Genomic DNA, 14,550 nt, shown 5'->3' on the forward strand with positions numbered 1-14,550 from the left:
ACAGATACACACACTGAAATAAAACCACACACCCTGACACACACACTCATACATACACTCACTCATACACATGTGATTTTTTATTATATCTCCAGCCACCCTCCTGTTAGCTTACCTTATTTGCCAGGAGGGTGGCTTGGAGTCTGCTGCTGCTGTGGGAGTGAAGGGCCTGGGCTCTTCATGCTCCTCTCCCCTCACGCTGCAGCTTCCTCCTCTCCCACCCGTGCTGTCTCCAAGCAGGAAGCTGGCCAGCGGGCCGACATTACAGGGGCCCGGTCTTTTAACCCCTTAATGACGAGTGACGGACGAGGTCCGTCACTCAGGGGATTGCCATAACAACGAGTAAAATTAACCCCAGATCGCCGCAATCGCGTCGATTGCGGGGTTAATGGTGCTCCGGTCTGCCTCTGTATTAGAGGCAGACCGGGAGCACAGACTTGCGCTGTCCCAGCACATGTGCCCGCTCTGACAGCATGTCAGAGCGGGCACATGTGCTCAGTATACTCACCTTCCGCCTCCCTGCACTTCCGGGTTCACTGTGAAGTGCAGGGAGACGGATCATCAGTAATCCGCTTCCCTGTGTAAAAATAAAAATAAAGTTTAATTAAAATCCCATCCCCCTTTACCCATTTTAATAAAAAATTAACCCCTTCCCTGCCAATTGATCACTGACTACAGTGATCAATTGGCAGGGATTACATTTTACTATGATCTGATTTTTTTAACCCCTGAGGGTTAATTTTTTTTTTTTTAACCCTCAGGGTTTACATTTATTTTATTAATTAATTTAAATATTTTAAGACCCACGCTGGCAGCACACAAAGACCCACAAGCGAAGCTGGACTGTACGAGGAGCATAAAGATACCCGACATGTCTCACTGCTCACAACGGGCACACGGACCGACCACGCGGCCTACAATGGAGCGGAGATTAAGGCCTGGGGGAGACGGCCGACCCCATGGCGTGATACCTGCTCACAAGCGAGTGCTGACTACTGCCCTGCTACCCCCCCCTCTGGACCGGTGGGGGACATCCCGGTCCCCGCTGGGGACGGTCACCCCCGCAAAGCGAACTAAACAGCTAACCAAGACTGTAAGCAAACGAGATGGCGGAAACGCGACCAAGATGGCGGCACTGGCACACCCGACGCCAAAAAGCACTCACATCCAGCCGCCCAAGCACACCCAGGAGTTTCTTGTCCGGCTATACCACAGCCTACGGACAAAGCTCCACTCTAAGAGCCTCTACCTCGCCATGAAAGCAGCAATGGCGTGGATCCGGCCGTCTACACGGCGACGCCTGAGTGGTAATATACCACGGGCCTCCGGGCCGACCTACAGCCGGAGACAGGGCCGGGAAACAAAGTGGAGGGAAGGGGAGGAAGAGCCCCCAAACACTAACACCCCGCCTCGCACACACCGCGATGAGACCGCAGGGCCCACTCACCACTCAGCTACTCCAGAAACCGACTACAACAGAAAAGCGACCACACGAACAAAGACACGTGAGCTCCGACCTCATGCCAGTGACGGACAACTACGGAGCACCCCTCCGAAACGAAGAGAGGATGGAGCCCTACAACAGGCACAGGACATCTGGGGAACGATGAGGCCGCCCTGCAGAGGGGACGAGACCAAGCGAGATACCGGGCGCACACCGTACATCGCATTGCAACAAATAGGCATTCAAGCGCCCACGAGAGCACTAAGAGACGATGTAATCTCACCAAGCTGAGGTATTGGTTGACAGTACCACATACACTCGAGCAAAGACTGCTGTTTAAAATCTATTAGAGTAAATGTTTTGGTTTAGATTTTTAGTTATACTCGGTTAATTATAAGCGGTCTGCCTTTACCTAATTGTGTCTAACCCCACTTAACTGCCGGTGACGCAGCATACCCTAGTGATGCCTTGCTAATTATTGGTGACTCCCACTAGTACCCTACTGACCCCAATGCCCAGTATCCCTCCAGCCATGAGAGTACACTGCTCCTATCCTACCATTAGACTTGGCAGCCTAAACCGTCCAGAAAAGGGCAACCGCGCAACCCGCACTAGATACCACTGACCCACAAAATATGCTGGCACTACAGGGTAGGCCCTATCTGCGTTATTTTCATTTACGCCACCAGTTTAAGTTATAACCTAGTTGTTCTTATATCTACCATCGAGTTACCTCACCATGTGGCACATGCTAGACAAAACTCTACTCGAGATTACGCCCCTGTCTAAATATTTTTAAAATTATTCCGTTACACTCGTTAGTAATTCTGTGAAACGTTAATTTACTAAAACTGTGCAAATATATGATGTCTTTATAACCGTAAGGGCAACCAGCACAGTCACACCCAGCAATCTATGCACAAGCGTCCCTGCTTAAGCGCTCCCCACCTTATCTGAGCAGCATCCATCACACTACAGCCTCACAGCGAGGAAATACCAGTACGTGAATAATCATATCAAGCTAAACCGTAATTATAATTATAAAAATGTGCATGCATTAACATACCCCATTTCTGTTTTCAAATGTTTAAAAAAAAGCGTGAGGATTGCCTTTGGGGTACCTCAGGCGTGTTGTTATCTTTTTTGCACGACAAAAATAAAGAATTTAAAAAAATTAAAAAATTAAAAAATATATTTTAAAATGATAAATTTAGCTAGCTGGGGAGGGTGGAAGTTAGTGGGGAATTGGGGGATTTAGTGTTAGGCTAACATGGGGTTAACATTAAAAAAAGTTTTAAAATAAGCTTTAAAAAGTTAAAAAATTAAAAATAAATAAACCCTTTACCCAGTCCAAATAAAAATGAACCCCTTCCCTGCCAGTCGATCACTGCCTACAGTGATCAAAATACACATCACAGTATTATACTGTGATCTAATTTTTTTTAACCCCTGACGATTAACTTTTATTTATTTTTTAACCCTCAGGGGTTAAATTTATTTAATTAACTAATTTAAATATTGTATAATTAAATTTTTTGCTAGCTTGGGTGGGTGGGAGTTATGGGAAAATGGGGAATTTACTGTTAGTGCTGCTTACTGCTAGTTAGGGGTTAACGGTAAAAAAAAAAAACCTTAGAAAAATGTTAAATCTGTAAAAAAAAAAAGTTTTACGAAAGTTTAGGAAACTTTAAAAATAATTAATAAGCAAAACAAAAGTTTAAAAAATAGTTTTAAAAAGTAAAAAAAGTTTTAAAAAGTTAAAAAATACATTTAAAAACGCTCATTACCACTACACCTGGAACAAACTAGAGAAAAAATTATCCCACGCCAAGGTTCAAAATATGCCTTTTGAATTACCCCAGGGTGTATTCTTTAATAAATAGTATGTGTTTGTGGGGAAGTTTCAATAACCAACCATCTAAACTACGGTACTCCAAATTGGAACATGGACACAGCATAAAACTTCAAAGTTAGAAAAAAGCTGAATGGCTGCGTCTCAAATGTGCCCCTTTAACATCCACATATACCTGGCAAAGGTACATACGGGGGTATTGCTGTACTCAGACCACATAGCTGAGCAACATATGAAGTATTATACAGTGGTAGCACACATAAGGTTTGCAAAATATACTGTGCAAACTCACTTTGTGCGTCAAAAAGGCAGAAAAAACGCTTATTACCACTACACCTGGTACAAGCTAGCGGAAAAATGATCCCACGCTAAGGTTCAAAATATGCCTTTTGAAATACCCTGGGATGTCTTATTGAAGAAATGGTATGGCTTTATGGGGTATTTGGATTATATAGCATGGTAAAATACTCTAAAATGCCCAGCAAAAATGCAATCTGTATGGAAAAAATGCACAAAATAATTTTTTACCACATACTTTGTCATATATTGGTGAAATAATGGGGGCATGTTAAGGCACAATATGCACCTTATGAGATACCCTGGAGTGTCTACTTTTACAAATGGTAGGCCTTTGACTGTTCAAAAAAAAAAAAAAACACAAACTACTATAATACCCCAAATGGAAGCATAGGCTCATTAACCCCTTAAGGACCAAACTTCTGGAATAAAAGGGAATCATGACATGTCACACATGTCATGTGTCCTTAACCCCTTCAGGACCGGCCTGTTTTTGCGATGTTTGTACGTTAAGGACCAGAGCAGTTTTAACACTTTTGTGGTGTTTGTGTTTAGCTGTAATTTTCCGCTCTCTCATTTACGGTTCCCATACAAGTTATATATTGTTTTTTTCACGACAAGAAGGGCTTTCTTTACATACCAGTATTTATATTATGTCCAATATTGTATTTAAAAAAAATAATAAAATATGGTGAAAAATAAAAAATAAAACATGTTTTTGGACTTTTACTTGAAAAATCTTTTACTTATCTACAAAAGCTAATGAAAAAAACGGCTAAATAGATTCAAAATTTTGTCCCGAGTTTAAAAACACCCAGTGTTTACATGCTTTATTGCTTTTTTTTGCAAGTTATAGGCCTATAAATACAAGTAGGAAATTGCGGTTTCAATATATATATATTTTAAATGTATCAATAGTGACATTGTTACACCGTTATCGGTCATAAATCCCCGAAACACACCTAACATGTACATATTTTTTAAAGTAGACAACCCAGGGTATTTAAAATGGGGTATGTCCAGTCTTTTTTAGTAGCCACCTAGTCACAAACACTGGCCAAAGTTAGCATTTATATTTGTTTGTGTGTTAAAAATGCAAAAAACGCTAACTTTGGCCGGTGTTTGTGACTAAGTGGCTACTAAAAAAGGCTGAACATACCCCATTTGCAATACCTTGGGTTGTCTTCTTTTGTAAATGGTATGCCATCATGGGGCTAATTCTCATTCCTTGGCTACCATACGCTCTCAAAGGCAACCTAACCAATCTGACAAATTTCAATAAAAAAAAAAAAAAAAAAAAAGTAAAATCAAGCCTTATATTTGACCCTGTAACTTTCACAAACACTATAAAACCTCTACATGTGGGGTACTGTTATACTCAGGAGACTTCGCTGAACACAAATATTAGTGTATCAGAACAGTAAAATATATCACAGCAATAATATCCTCAGTGAAAGAGCTGTTTGTGTGTGAAAAATGCAAAAAACTTCACTTTCACTGACAATATCATCGCTGTGATATGTTTTACTGTTTTGAAACACTAATATTTGTGTTCAGCGAAGTCTCCCGAGTAAAACAGTACCCCCATGTACAGGATTTAGGGTGTCATAGAAAGTTACAGGGTTAAGCACAGCAAATTAGCAAATTAAATTATCTGGACTTTTGGCCTGGGTTGGCAGGCAGGTCCCTCAAATTGCAATCATTAAAATTACTTAATTAGGTAAAAATATTACATAAATATGCACGTAGAATTTTAATATATATACATATTTATATATTTGACGTCTACGTGTATATTTATGAAATTATTAATGTAATTTTGTATGTGGACATATGTATATTTCGTATTATTTTTATTTATTTATTTATACATAGATATATATATCATTACATTCTAAGTGTATTTTGATATAAATATATATATATCAATATCAAAATACTGTTAGAATAAAATTGAATATATATATAATTTTTTTTTAATTATTAAAAATTATTTTTATTTTTTGTTATTTATTTTTATTAACATATTATTTGTATTTTATAATAATATATATATACCATATATATAGTTATTATATATATTTTATATATTCATGTGTAATTTAAATATAAGTATTTTTATATTAATATACGTATATATAAATATAAAAATACACTTAGTATGACATTATATATATGATATATATACATATATTATATATAGGTATATATAGATATAATACATGTATATATATCATATATATATACACATATTATAATTTTTTTTACACTGATTTTTTTGTTTTACACTTTATTTTATGATTTTTCACTTGCAGGGAGACTGCCTGTCAGCACAGACAGTCCCCCTGCAGGCAGATACAAAGACCCCTATTGCGGTCATGTGATCGAGTGATCACATGGCCGTGGGGTCCTGATCTGCCGAGGGGGGACTGCCCGGGCAGACAGGCAGTCCACCTGGACCGGGAGGAGAGCTGATCGCCGCCGTGGGACCGACGGCGATCAGGTAAGTTGCCCAAAACCGTTATGACGGTTCAGGACCGTCAGCGGTCCAAACGCACGTTTTACCGCTGACGGTCCTGAACCGTCAGCGGTCCTTAAGGGGTTAAGGGGTTAAATCCGTCTCTCAAAATTCGACTGTGAATACTGAAAAGGACAGGTCTCCTATATGGCACTGTAGCTTCACAAAATAGTGCCAAAGACATACAAGGCGGGTGTCATTTTACTCAGCAGCTGTAACTGAATACAAAATAAAACTTTGTACAGGAATAGCACACACCAACTTTACAAAATACACATGAGAAGTTCTTTGTTATAAGTTTGTGTGCCAAAACCCCCCAAAAATTAAATTTTACTCCAATATTTAGCAGAGGTTGGCGGTGAAATGGCTACGTAGAAAGTGTCAAAACAACCTTAGGTAAACAGCCTGTGGTGTCTACTTTATATAAATATATACTTTTGTGTGGCAATTTTGTTTTCTTTTATGGCTATTAAGCTTACAAGACAAACATACCAAATTCTAAAATCGCTCCACATTAAAAGTTTATTTTACTCCTTGTGATTTGTGACCTGTAACTACCAAAAAAGACTTAAAATCCCAGACACATTATATATTCTGTAAATCAGAACAACTAAATGATTTTATTTTTAATTACCTTCCTTAACCTGCACTAATTGTGCACACATTATGATTGCAAAAACTGTAAAAAAACTCAAAAGTTCTTTTTTTTTTTTTTTGCATTTTTCTGTATTTATTATAATAAATAAGCATTTATGTATATATATATATATATATATATATATATATGTGTTACATCAAATTAAAGCCCTTTCTGTCCTTTAAAAAACGGTATATAATATGCGTCGGTGCAATAAATTAATAAAATGCAAATGCAGTTGAACGCAAACAGCAAAAAATGCCGTTGTCATTAAGTGTAAGACAAGCTTCTGAAGCTCTGTCCTTTAGGGGTTAAAGGACCGTGGCACTCAAATGGGTCCCTGTTGAGCTGTAATGTTTCCCCGGTGCTATAATCATAACGGTGGACAAAGGTCATTATAGGTGCTCGGACCGGTATGCAGCTATGTTAATAGCACAGCAAACTGCAATGCACTGGGCGTTGTGATACCTAATTATCATGGCTACCATTAAGTTTTCTAAGCAATTAGAGCTAAAGCAGAAAAGTAGTCCCTCTGTGTGTTCGGTTTAGACAGGCTAGCCTTCGCTCCCCATGTGCACCAGTGAGATCTGGGCTCCCATGATCCTGATGACTGTTCACTGGTTGTCCTTCCTTGCACCATTTTTGGTAGGTACCAACATCCCACAAGACTTTCCATTTTGGAGATGCTCTGACCCAGTGGTCTCGCATCACTATTTGGTTCTTTGGTTCTTGTCAAAGTCACTCGGATCTTTTCACTTGCCCATTTTTCCTGCTTCCAACACATGAAATGCAAGAACGGACTGTTCACTTGTGCATAATATATCCTACCCCTTGATAGGTACCATTTTAACAATATAAACCCAATGTTATTCTCTTCACCTTTCAGTGGTTTTAATATTGTGGCTGATCAGTGTAAGGATGTGCCGTGCCCACTGTACAAAGTAACCCAGTAAACCATGAATACATGGTAGTGTGCAAAAGTGTAGCTTATTAATTAGTGCGTATACAGGGTGAAGAGATATGAAGTCTCTGAAAAAGAAAAAAAAAACTGGGCACACACAATTTCCTGTAACTACAAAATAGAATGTAACTCCCATATCCCCATTTCTACTATTTACCATGTAGTCATGATTTACTGGGTTACTTGGTACAGGAGCCCCGAGATTGCGGATGACAGTCCTTCTAAGCTGTTCCACTCAACCCTCTGTCCGGGGAGACAGCAGGCTTCAGAATATGCATAAAAAGCATGATACGGAGTTGAAGGCGAGATATCTATCATTGATACAGCTCCATGAGGAAATTAGGAATGGCATAACATCATCAGTACCTGATATCAATCCAGTAACGGGCAAGTTGCTGATTACCATACAGTTTAAAATATCTAGATAATTTCAACCATACGAAGACATTTTATAAAATATTTGGCGGTTCCAGAAGTCTGCACCTGTTAATTAATTCTTGGTATAGAGCAGGGGTAGGCAACCTATGGCACGTGTGCCATGCACGGTACTCGAGGCTGTCAGAGCCAAACAGGCTCTGGCCTACCAGGAGTCCCAGTGAAACTTCAGATATCTGCTAATACAAAAAGGTGGTGAAGGACAATCCTCAATTTATGCATTGCAGCATGTAGAGGAAGTGATCTCAGATCACTTCCTCCCAGCACTTGTGAATGGGAAACCACACTGGAGCAGAGCAGCCTGCAGCTGATGTTGCAGCTCCCATCCTTGACATGTACTTGGCCAGCCTGTTCCCCACTGGAACCCAGGGAAGCCACCCACACTGCTAGATATACATAGAAATGCAGAATAACCCTCCCCTCATACAAATGATACGAAAAGCCCACATTCATAGCTATCATACACAACACCACAAACTACTTGAAATAAACACCACTCTTGTAGATCTAAAAACAAGAATAAAAAAAATATAGGGTAATAACGTAGCACCTAAATATGTTTAAAACTGCAGATGGTTAAACTCACATGGTCATGAGCCACTTATAAAAGCTGGCTCAGACTAACAGCATATCAAATCAGCATTTGTATACTCGGGCTCCAAGCTCTTGCAAGTTGCATCGTGGAGTAATTGAAGCAATAAGGATCAAGGACCACAGAGGGGAGTCAGCTTGGAGCCTGAGTATACAAACACTGATTTGATATGCTGTTAGTCTGAGACAGCTTTTATAAGTGGCTCATGACCATGTGAGTTTAACCATCTGCAGTTTTAAACATATTTAGCTGCTACGTTATTACCCTATATATTTTTTATTCTTGTTTTTAGATCTACAAGAGTGGTGTTTATTTCATGTGCAATAAGGGTAAAGTTCTATAGAGTGCTCTCACCATTCACATTCTTGTACTACTGTATTATTTAATTTTATGTGAATAAGTGACTCACATTGGTGATTGGAGCACCTCAGTTTTACACCTCTTAACCTTAATTCTTTTTATATTCACTACCACAAACTACTTGTTAACATATACAATACAACAGCTCATACATGCACGATACAAAGCAACTGCAGTATAAATAACACAAGCAGAATATGGCAACATACACACCTCAATTGAAAAAAAAATAGGCCTGGCACGCTATGGGACATCACAATCTTATTTCGGCACAGTGCTGCTTAACCCCTTAATGACCAAACTTCTGGAATAAAAAGGAATCATGACATGTCACACATGTCATGTGTCCTTAATGGGTTAAGGTTGCCTACCCTTGGTATAGACCCCTGGTATAGACCTTTATGGTGACGGCTAGGTAGGACGGGTGGGTGTTACAATAGTGTCACCCTCATCGACCTCACAGCATGATGGTTCTGAAACACTCAATTCATCTTTATTAAGTTGTTTTGATGCCTGGAGGTCCTGGGCATCATCTTATCTTAATGGGTTAAACTTCTAACTAACAGTTTAACACCAAAGTTCTCCAGATGGCACTCATCCTTAAAGTCCCCCTGTGTCTCCCTTCTTCAACCACGGCTTCAGTGTGGCTTCCCATTGACAAAAATACATTAGATAGATATGTAATTAAGGTAAAACGATGCCCTCGCTAAAATGACGTTGTGGTGGTGTCTGGAGTGTTCCTTTCAAAGAGAATCTGTCATGGCAGGTTCACTTTAGACGGTCTACTTGTTATAAAACACACTAACAGATGCAATTACTTGCAGTTACATATTTTATTACAAAGATTAAAAAAAATCTCCCCCCACCACCATTTTAAATGCTCACATTTTCTCATAATTTAGTTCATGCCCACATGTCTTGCATGTCTTTTTGTACATATCTTCTTCTATGTGTTCTTCCGGACCATAGTCGTGCTGGTGCCCACCAATGTCTTTTTTCCATAAACTACTTCGGACAGCATGGCGCAGTTCTAGGTAAAAAACAAACAGAAAAACATTAAAGTAAAAGGCTGACGTGTTTACTTGTAAAAAGACATCAATAGAGATTAATCAAGCAATTATCAGGGTCTTAAAAATGCAAAGTCTTAAAGGGTCAGTATAATCATTAGTGCCACTTGTAGTGGTTTTGTTGCAATTGGCCTGCAGGTACCATCTGCCAGCTTGGGGGTCAAACCATTTTAGTGGTTTGTCAGAAACAGTAGGTGTTTAGGCAGCCATGCACCTGCTCTCTGTACTGGTAAAGTGGAAGTCAACATTTGGACAACGCTGAATACCTGAGAATCACTCTAAAGAAAGGTTGGTCACAATATCTACATGTGAGTCTGTGAATCTGGATCCTCAATTAGAAGATCCAATCTTGGTGGCATACTGCCATGAGAAATACAGTGCTCTGATTTTGATAGAATGTCAAATGTTAAGCTTTTCATTGCACAGTTAATAAGAACCTGACAAAGGCTTGCAAGCAACTCACTGACAATTATGATTGTCTTACCAATGCTACTACACATTTATGAACACTAGTACTGTTTTTGGGGTATGTAAACAGCCTTTTGAAATTAATTGCCATGTTCGAAAGCTCATAAATATAGTATTACAGGGCGGAGGAGCCGGCATGTGATGCGATAAACCGCATTCCTAGTTCTACAATTTATATAGACTGTAAGCTCCTTTGAGCAGGGTCCTCTTCCACATATCATGTTTTCTTGTAATTGGCCTATTTATAGTTAAATACCCCTCCCCACCCCTTATAATATTGTAAAGCGCTACGGAATCTGATGGCGTTATATAAATGCCAATAATAATAATAATATAGTGTTCAGTATTCTAAATCTTATTTCTTGTGGTGGACTATAAAGTGGAGCCTTTTCACAAAAGACAACAACATATACATCTTCCACATTTGTAAATTTCTTTGAAATGCTACCAATAAATATTTTTTAGCTTGGTACTGTTAGGGTTCACCTGACTTGGGGAAATAAGAGAGCCTACAGAGCCTATTGGTACTCATACGAGTAAGGAGGCATAAAGTTTTTACTTTGGCTTGCCCCGTGATGCAGTTCTACGTTCCTGTCTTGAGAATAAATAAAGCAAATAAAGCTTTTTATAGCTTCAGATCGAGGGGAAGGTGTGGATTGTTTTCAAGTCTGTTTTCTGCATTTATTCACTGTGATTGTAAGATTGATCAGTTTTTAATATGTTCATTCATATTTTAGATTCACAGCATCATATCCTATATATGAAGATATGTTGAAAGACAACTTAAAACAAAAACAAAAAAAAACACGCTATAAACATCTTGTAACCATTTGTCTTTTGCTTACTTCAAAACATGCAGTATTTTATTGATGTTTCCTCACACAATCGTTATTGTTTGCATGTCTTTTCTATATTGTTAATAAAATTAAAAAAAAAACACTGCAATGCTGAAGTATGACGTATAATCTCAGATCCATCCAATATATTATTAAGACACATCTATGAAGATAATAACGAGTTTTGTAATTTGGGTGAGTCAAACTTATTAAAATGAACTTAAAAAAAAGTGTGCCACAGAGTCCAATTTGTTACCTTTAACCTTTTTATCAAATTTCTTCTGTTTCATTTTGTCTCTGTTGTCCTTCCTTGTTTCTTTAGCTTCTTCAATAGCTTCTTCTGAACCCCATACCTCTAAAGAACGTTTAACAATCTGTACAAAAAAGAAACTTTACGTAAGTAAAAATACACTTTTAATTTAAAGGGACACTCTAAACATCAAAACCGCTTTGTCTCAATGAAGTGGTATTGGTCCAAAGATCCTGTCCATTTTTTTACTCACTAAAAACATGGTTTATATTGTGCCTAGACTGACATCAAATGCTTCTTGTAGAAAAGTATTGTATTAGTGAGAAACATTAGACTCTAGATGAAGACTCTAGACGAAGCGTGGCGATTGCTTCATTTGCACCACAGGCCCACAATGCTTCTCTATGAAAAGCACTTGCCCAGACCAACATCACCAGTTACTGACAATCTATAGAAAATATTCTGTAAGTTTAAAGACTTTTATTTAATTTATTTTTTTTAACATTGAAAATGGAAGCCCCCTGAATCTAAACCAATAAGAGGTACACATCTAACTTTAAAAAGAACATTTATTTTCAGACTATTTTACATTTTTAAGTAGATGAAAAAGGAAAACTCACATGGAGTAAGTGTGTAAAAAAGCGCTTGGGGGGCGGGGCCTGACCGTCAAGATGGCCGGACGCTCATGCTACATGCTCCGGTGGCAAGGGGCATAATCGGAGCCCTCACGGCGACCTACCGAGCCTGGAACAGCCTACCAGACTGAGGAGGATAACCAGCGCCTGAAGCGGCACCTAACGGTACGCGAAGCATGCAGCTCCGAACGCAGACACCGGAGCCTAGCAGCAAGGCCTACCACTCACTGAGACAAACGGACCACGGGGGAGACGGCCGCTCTCGTGTGGCCATATTAAGCTACAACCTCGACATAGGTCCCTGTTCCCCCCCCCCCCCTTTGGACCGGTGGGGGTCATCCCGGTCCCCACCAAACCAGGGCAAATGACATCACAAGCCCCGGCTATACATCGCAGCCCGAACAACGCGGCCAGTGGGCCACTCAAGATGGCGGCCGCGACTCAGTGGCAGAAGCCCGCGCCGGCCCATCAAAGCAGTCACAGATATTACACTGAGGAGCAGTAAGCCGAGAGACTAGACAAGCTCTTTCAAAGGCTCTGGGGGCGACTGATGCAATGCTGCAGATGGGAACCACCTGACCCGGTGGGAACAGTAAGTAGGGACGAGGCGCGGAGCTGGAATAGACCGGCATCGGGCAAACCACGCAAGGCTAAAGTCACAGCCCGCCCTGCAATCCTTCCTGGGTTGAAGGCCTCCCGGAGGACACCTCCACGGCACCAACCACACCGCCGGAAGCCCGACCGTCGCAGGCGACGCCAGAACACCCGAGCTCCCCATGGCACCCAACAGAGGGTAGACCCGGCCTCGACTATGAGAGCACGAGTCTGTGGACAGCAGGTGCTTGCCTTCATTCCGGCCTGGGGCTGGAGCGCTCCCCTCCTTGCACCAACGGTTCACCGGCCTCTCGCTGGCCCGTCCGGCACATGGCTCCGACCTTCCCAGCAGGGGTATTGGCTGACAGACGGCCCGTACGCCCGCAGCCTCACCACATGCCACCCACAGCCAGGAACTCTTGGTGGACAATACAGCATGTTTCCCAACTACTAAAATGACTCTACTTAAAGTCTACACCAGGACATTACTTTCAGACACTCATGCACCTCACCAGAGGGTCCAGCGGTACTACACCATTGAACACTTTACCTATCGCATTGCGCACACATGTATTAAGTTAAGTGCAGTTTGAGACTGTGCACTACAGGTATGTTACAAGTGCATTAATTATGTTCACATGTTCTCGACCTCATAGATACCATACTGCTGGATCAGCCGAGTTGAGCCTAACGTACAAGCACATAATTACCACATGAGCGAATACTGCAATGATCTAGCTAGCATGCAAATTGCTGTAAGGTTATAACTGTACTAGTCTAGCTTTATTGAGCACTTTATTGAGCACAATTGTTTTTGTCTGTTCGCACATAGTATTACCCTGATGACTTAAAGCACTAACTTCTCAATGCACGTGCATAGCCATGACACTTCAGACCAGCATGTTTTTCTAGGCTCAGCATTTAGGTAGGCCTTACAGTGGTAGCCTGTGTCCCTAGCTAGCATGTTTACTCCTCACTATTTGTGTTCAAACAAGTGCAGTTTAAGCAATCTGTTAATATTGTATTTTTACGCTATAGTTGAAGCGTTTTTCTCCTATTTACAAATCTATCTTAACCCCTATGACTTCTATGTAGACAAATACGACTAGCCTGTATACTAATTTACTCAAAAATCAGTATGAGCACCCTGACAGATAAGCGAGACTAGCCTGCAAAAGCCTATATGTTATTCACTGTTTATATTGAGCTCACTCACTCAACTAATATAACTAAACGAAATGAACATGCTACGTATAGGTCTCAATAATTTAAATCTTGTTGCCATGCTAACACATACCAAACGAGGTTATTACTGCTACTTGTCTTATGCCTGCATCTATTTTGACTCTTGTGTTTCTTTAAATTGTGAGCTTACTGTCTACCCATGTGTCACCAGATGTCTGACTATAATAATTTAGCAAGTTACCAAACGGATCTTATGGTCCATAGCCTGTATTTTCATACTAAAGTTTAACAACAAAAATTTTAAAAATGAGGCATCGCAACTCTGGAAATGTAATCTAATCTTGTTGATTGATGTATCAACCCTATACTGTAAATCACTCGAACGGTTCCCCCAATTTCTCTTCTGTACCCCATCTTAC

General features: G+C 40.2%; 1 protein-coding gene across 1 annotated transcript in view; it reads right to left on the reverse strand.

Annotated features, from left to right (window-relative positions):
• Positions 1–9,910: 9,910 nt before the first annotated feature.
• The window catches only part of XPA (XPA, DNA damage recognition and repair factor), a 41,332-nt gene continuing 36,692 nt past the window's right edge, over positions 9,911–14,550 (reverse strand). Inside the window, exons 6-7 of the mRNA XM_063457301.1 lie at positions 11,724–11,841; positions 9,911–10,126 (exon numbers count right to left, since the gene is read on the reverse strand). Of these exons, the coding sequence (XP_063313371.1) occupies positions 9,978–10,126; positions 11,724–11,841 (267 nt within the window). The 3' untranslated portion in view covers positions 9,911–9,977. The remainder of the gene's footprint in view (positions 10,127–11,723; positions 11,842–14,550) is intronic.

Source organism: Pelobates fuscus, chromosome 5 (assembly GCF_036172605.1).
Source record: "Pelobates fuscus isolate aPelFus1 chromosome 5, aPelFus1.pri, whole genome shotgun sequence".
NCBI lineage: Eukaryota > Metazoa > Chordata > Amphibia > Anura > Pelobatidae > Pelobates > Pelobates fuscus.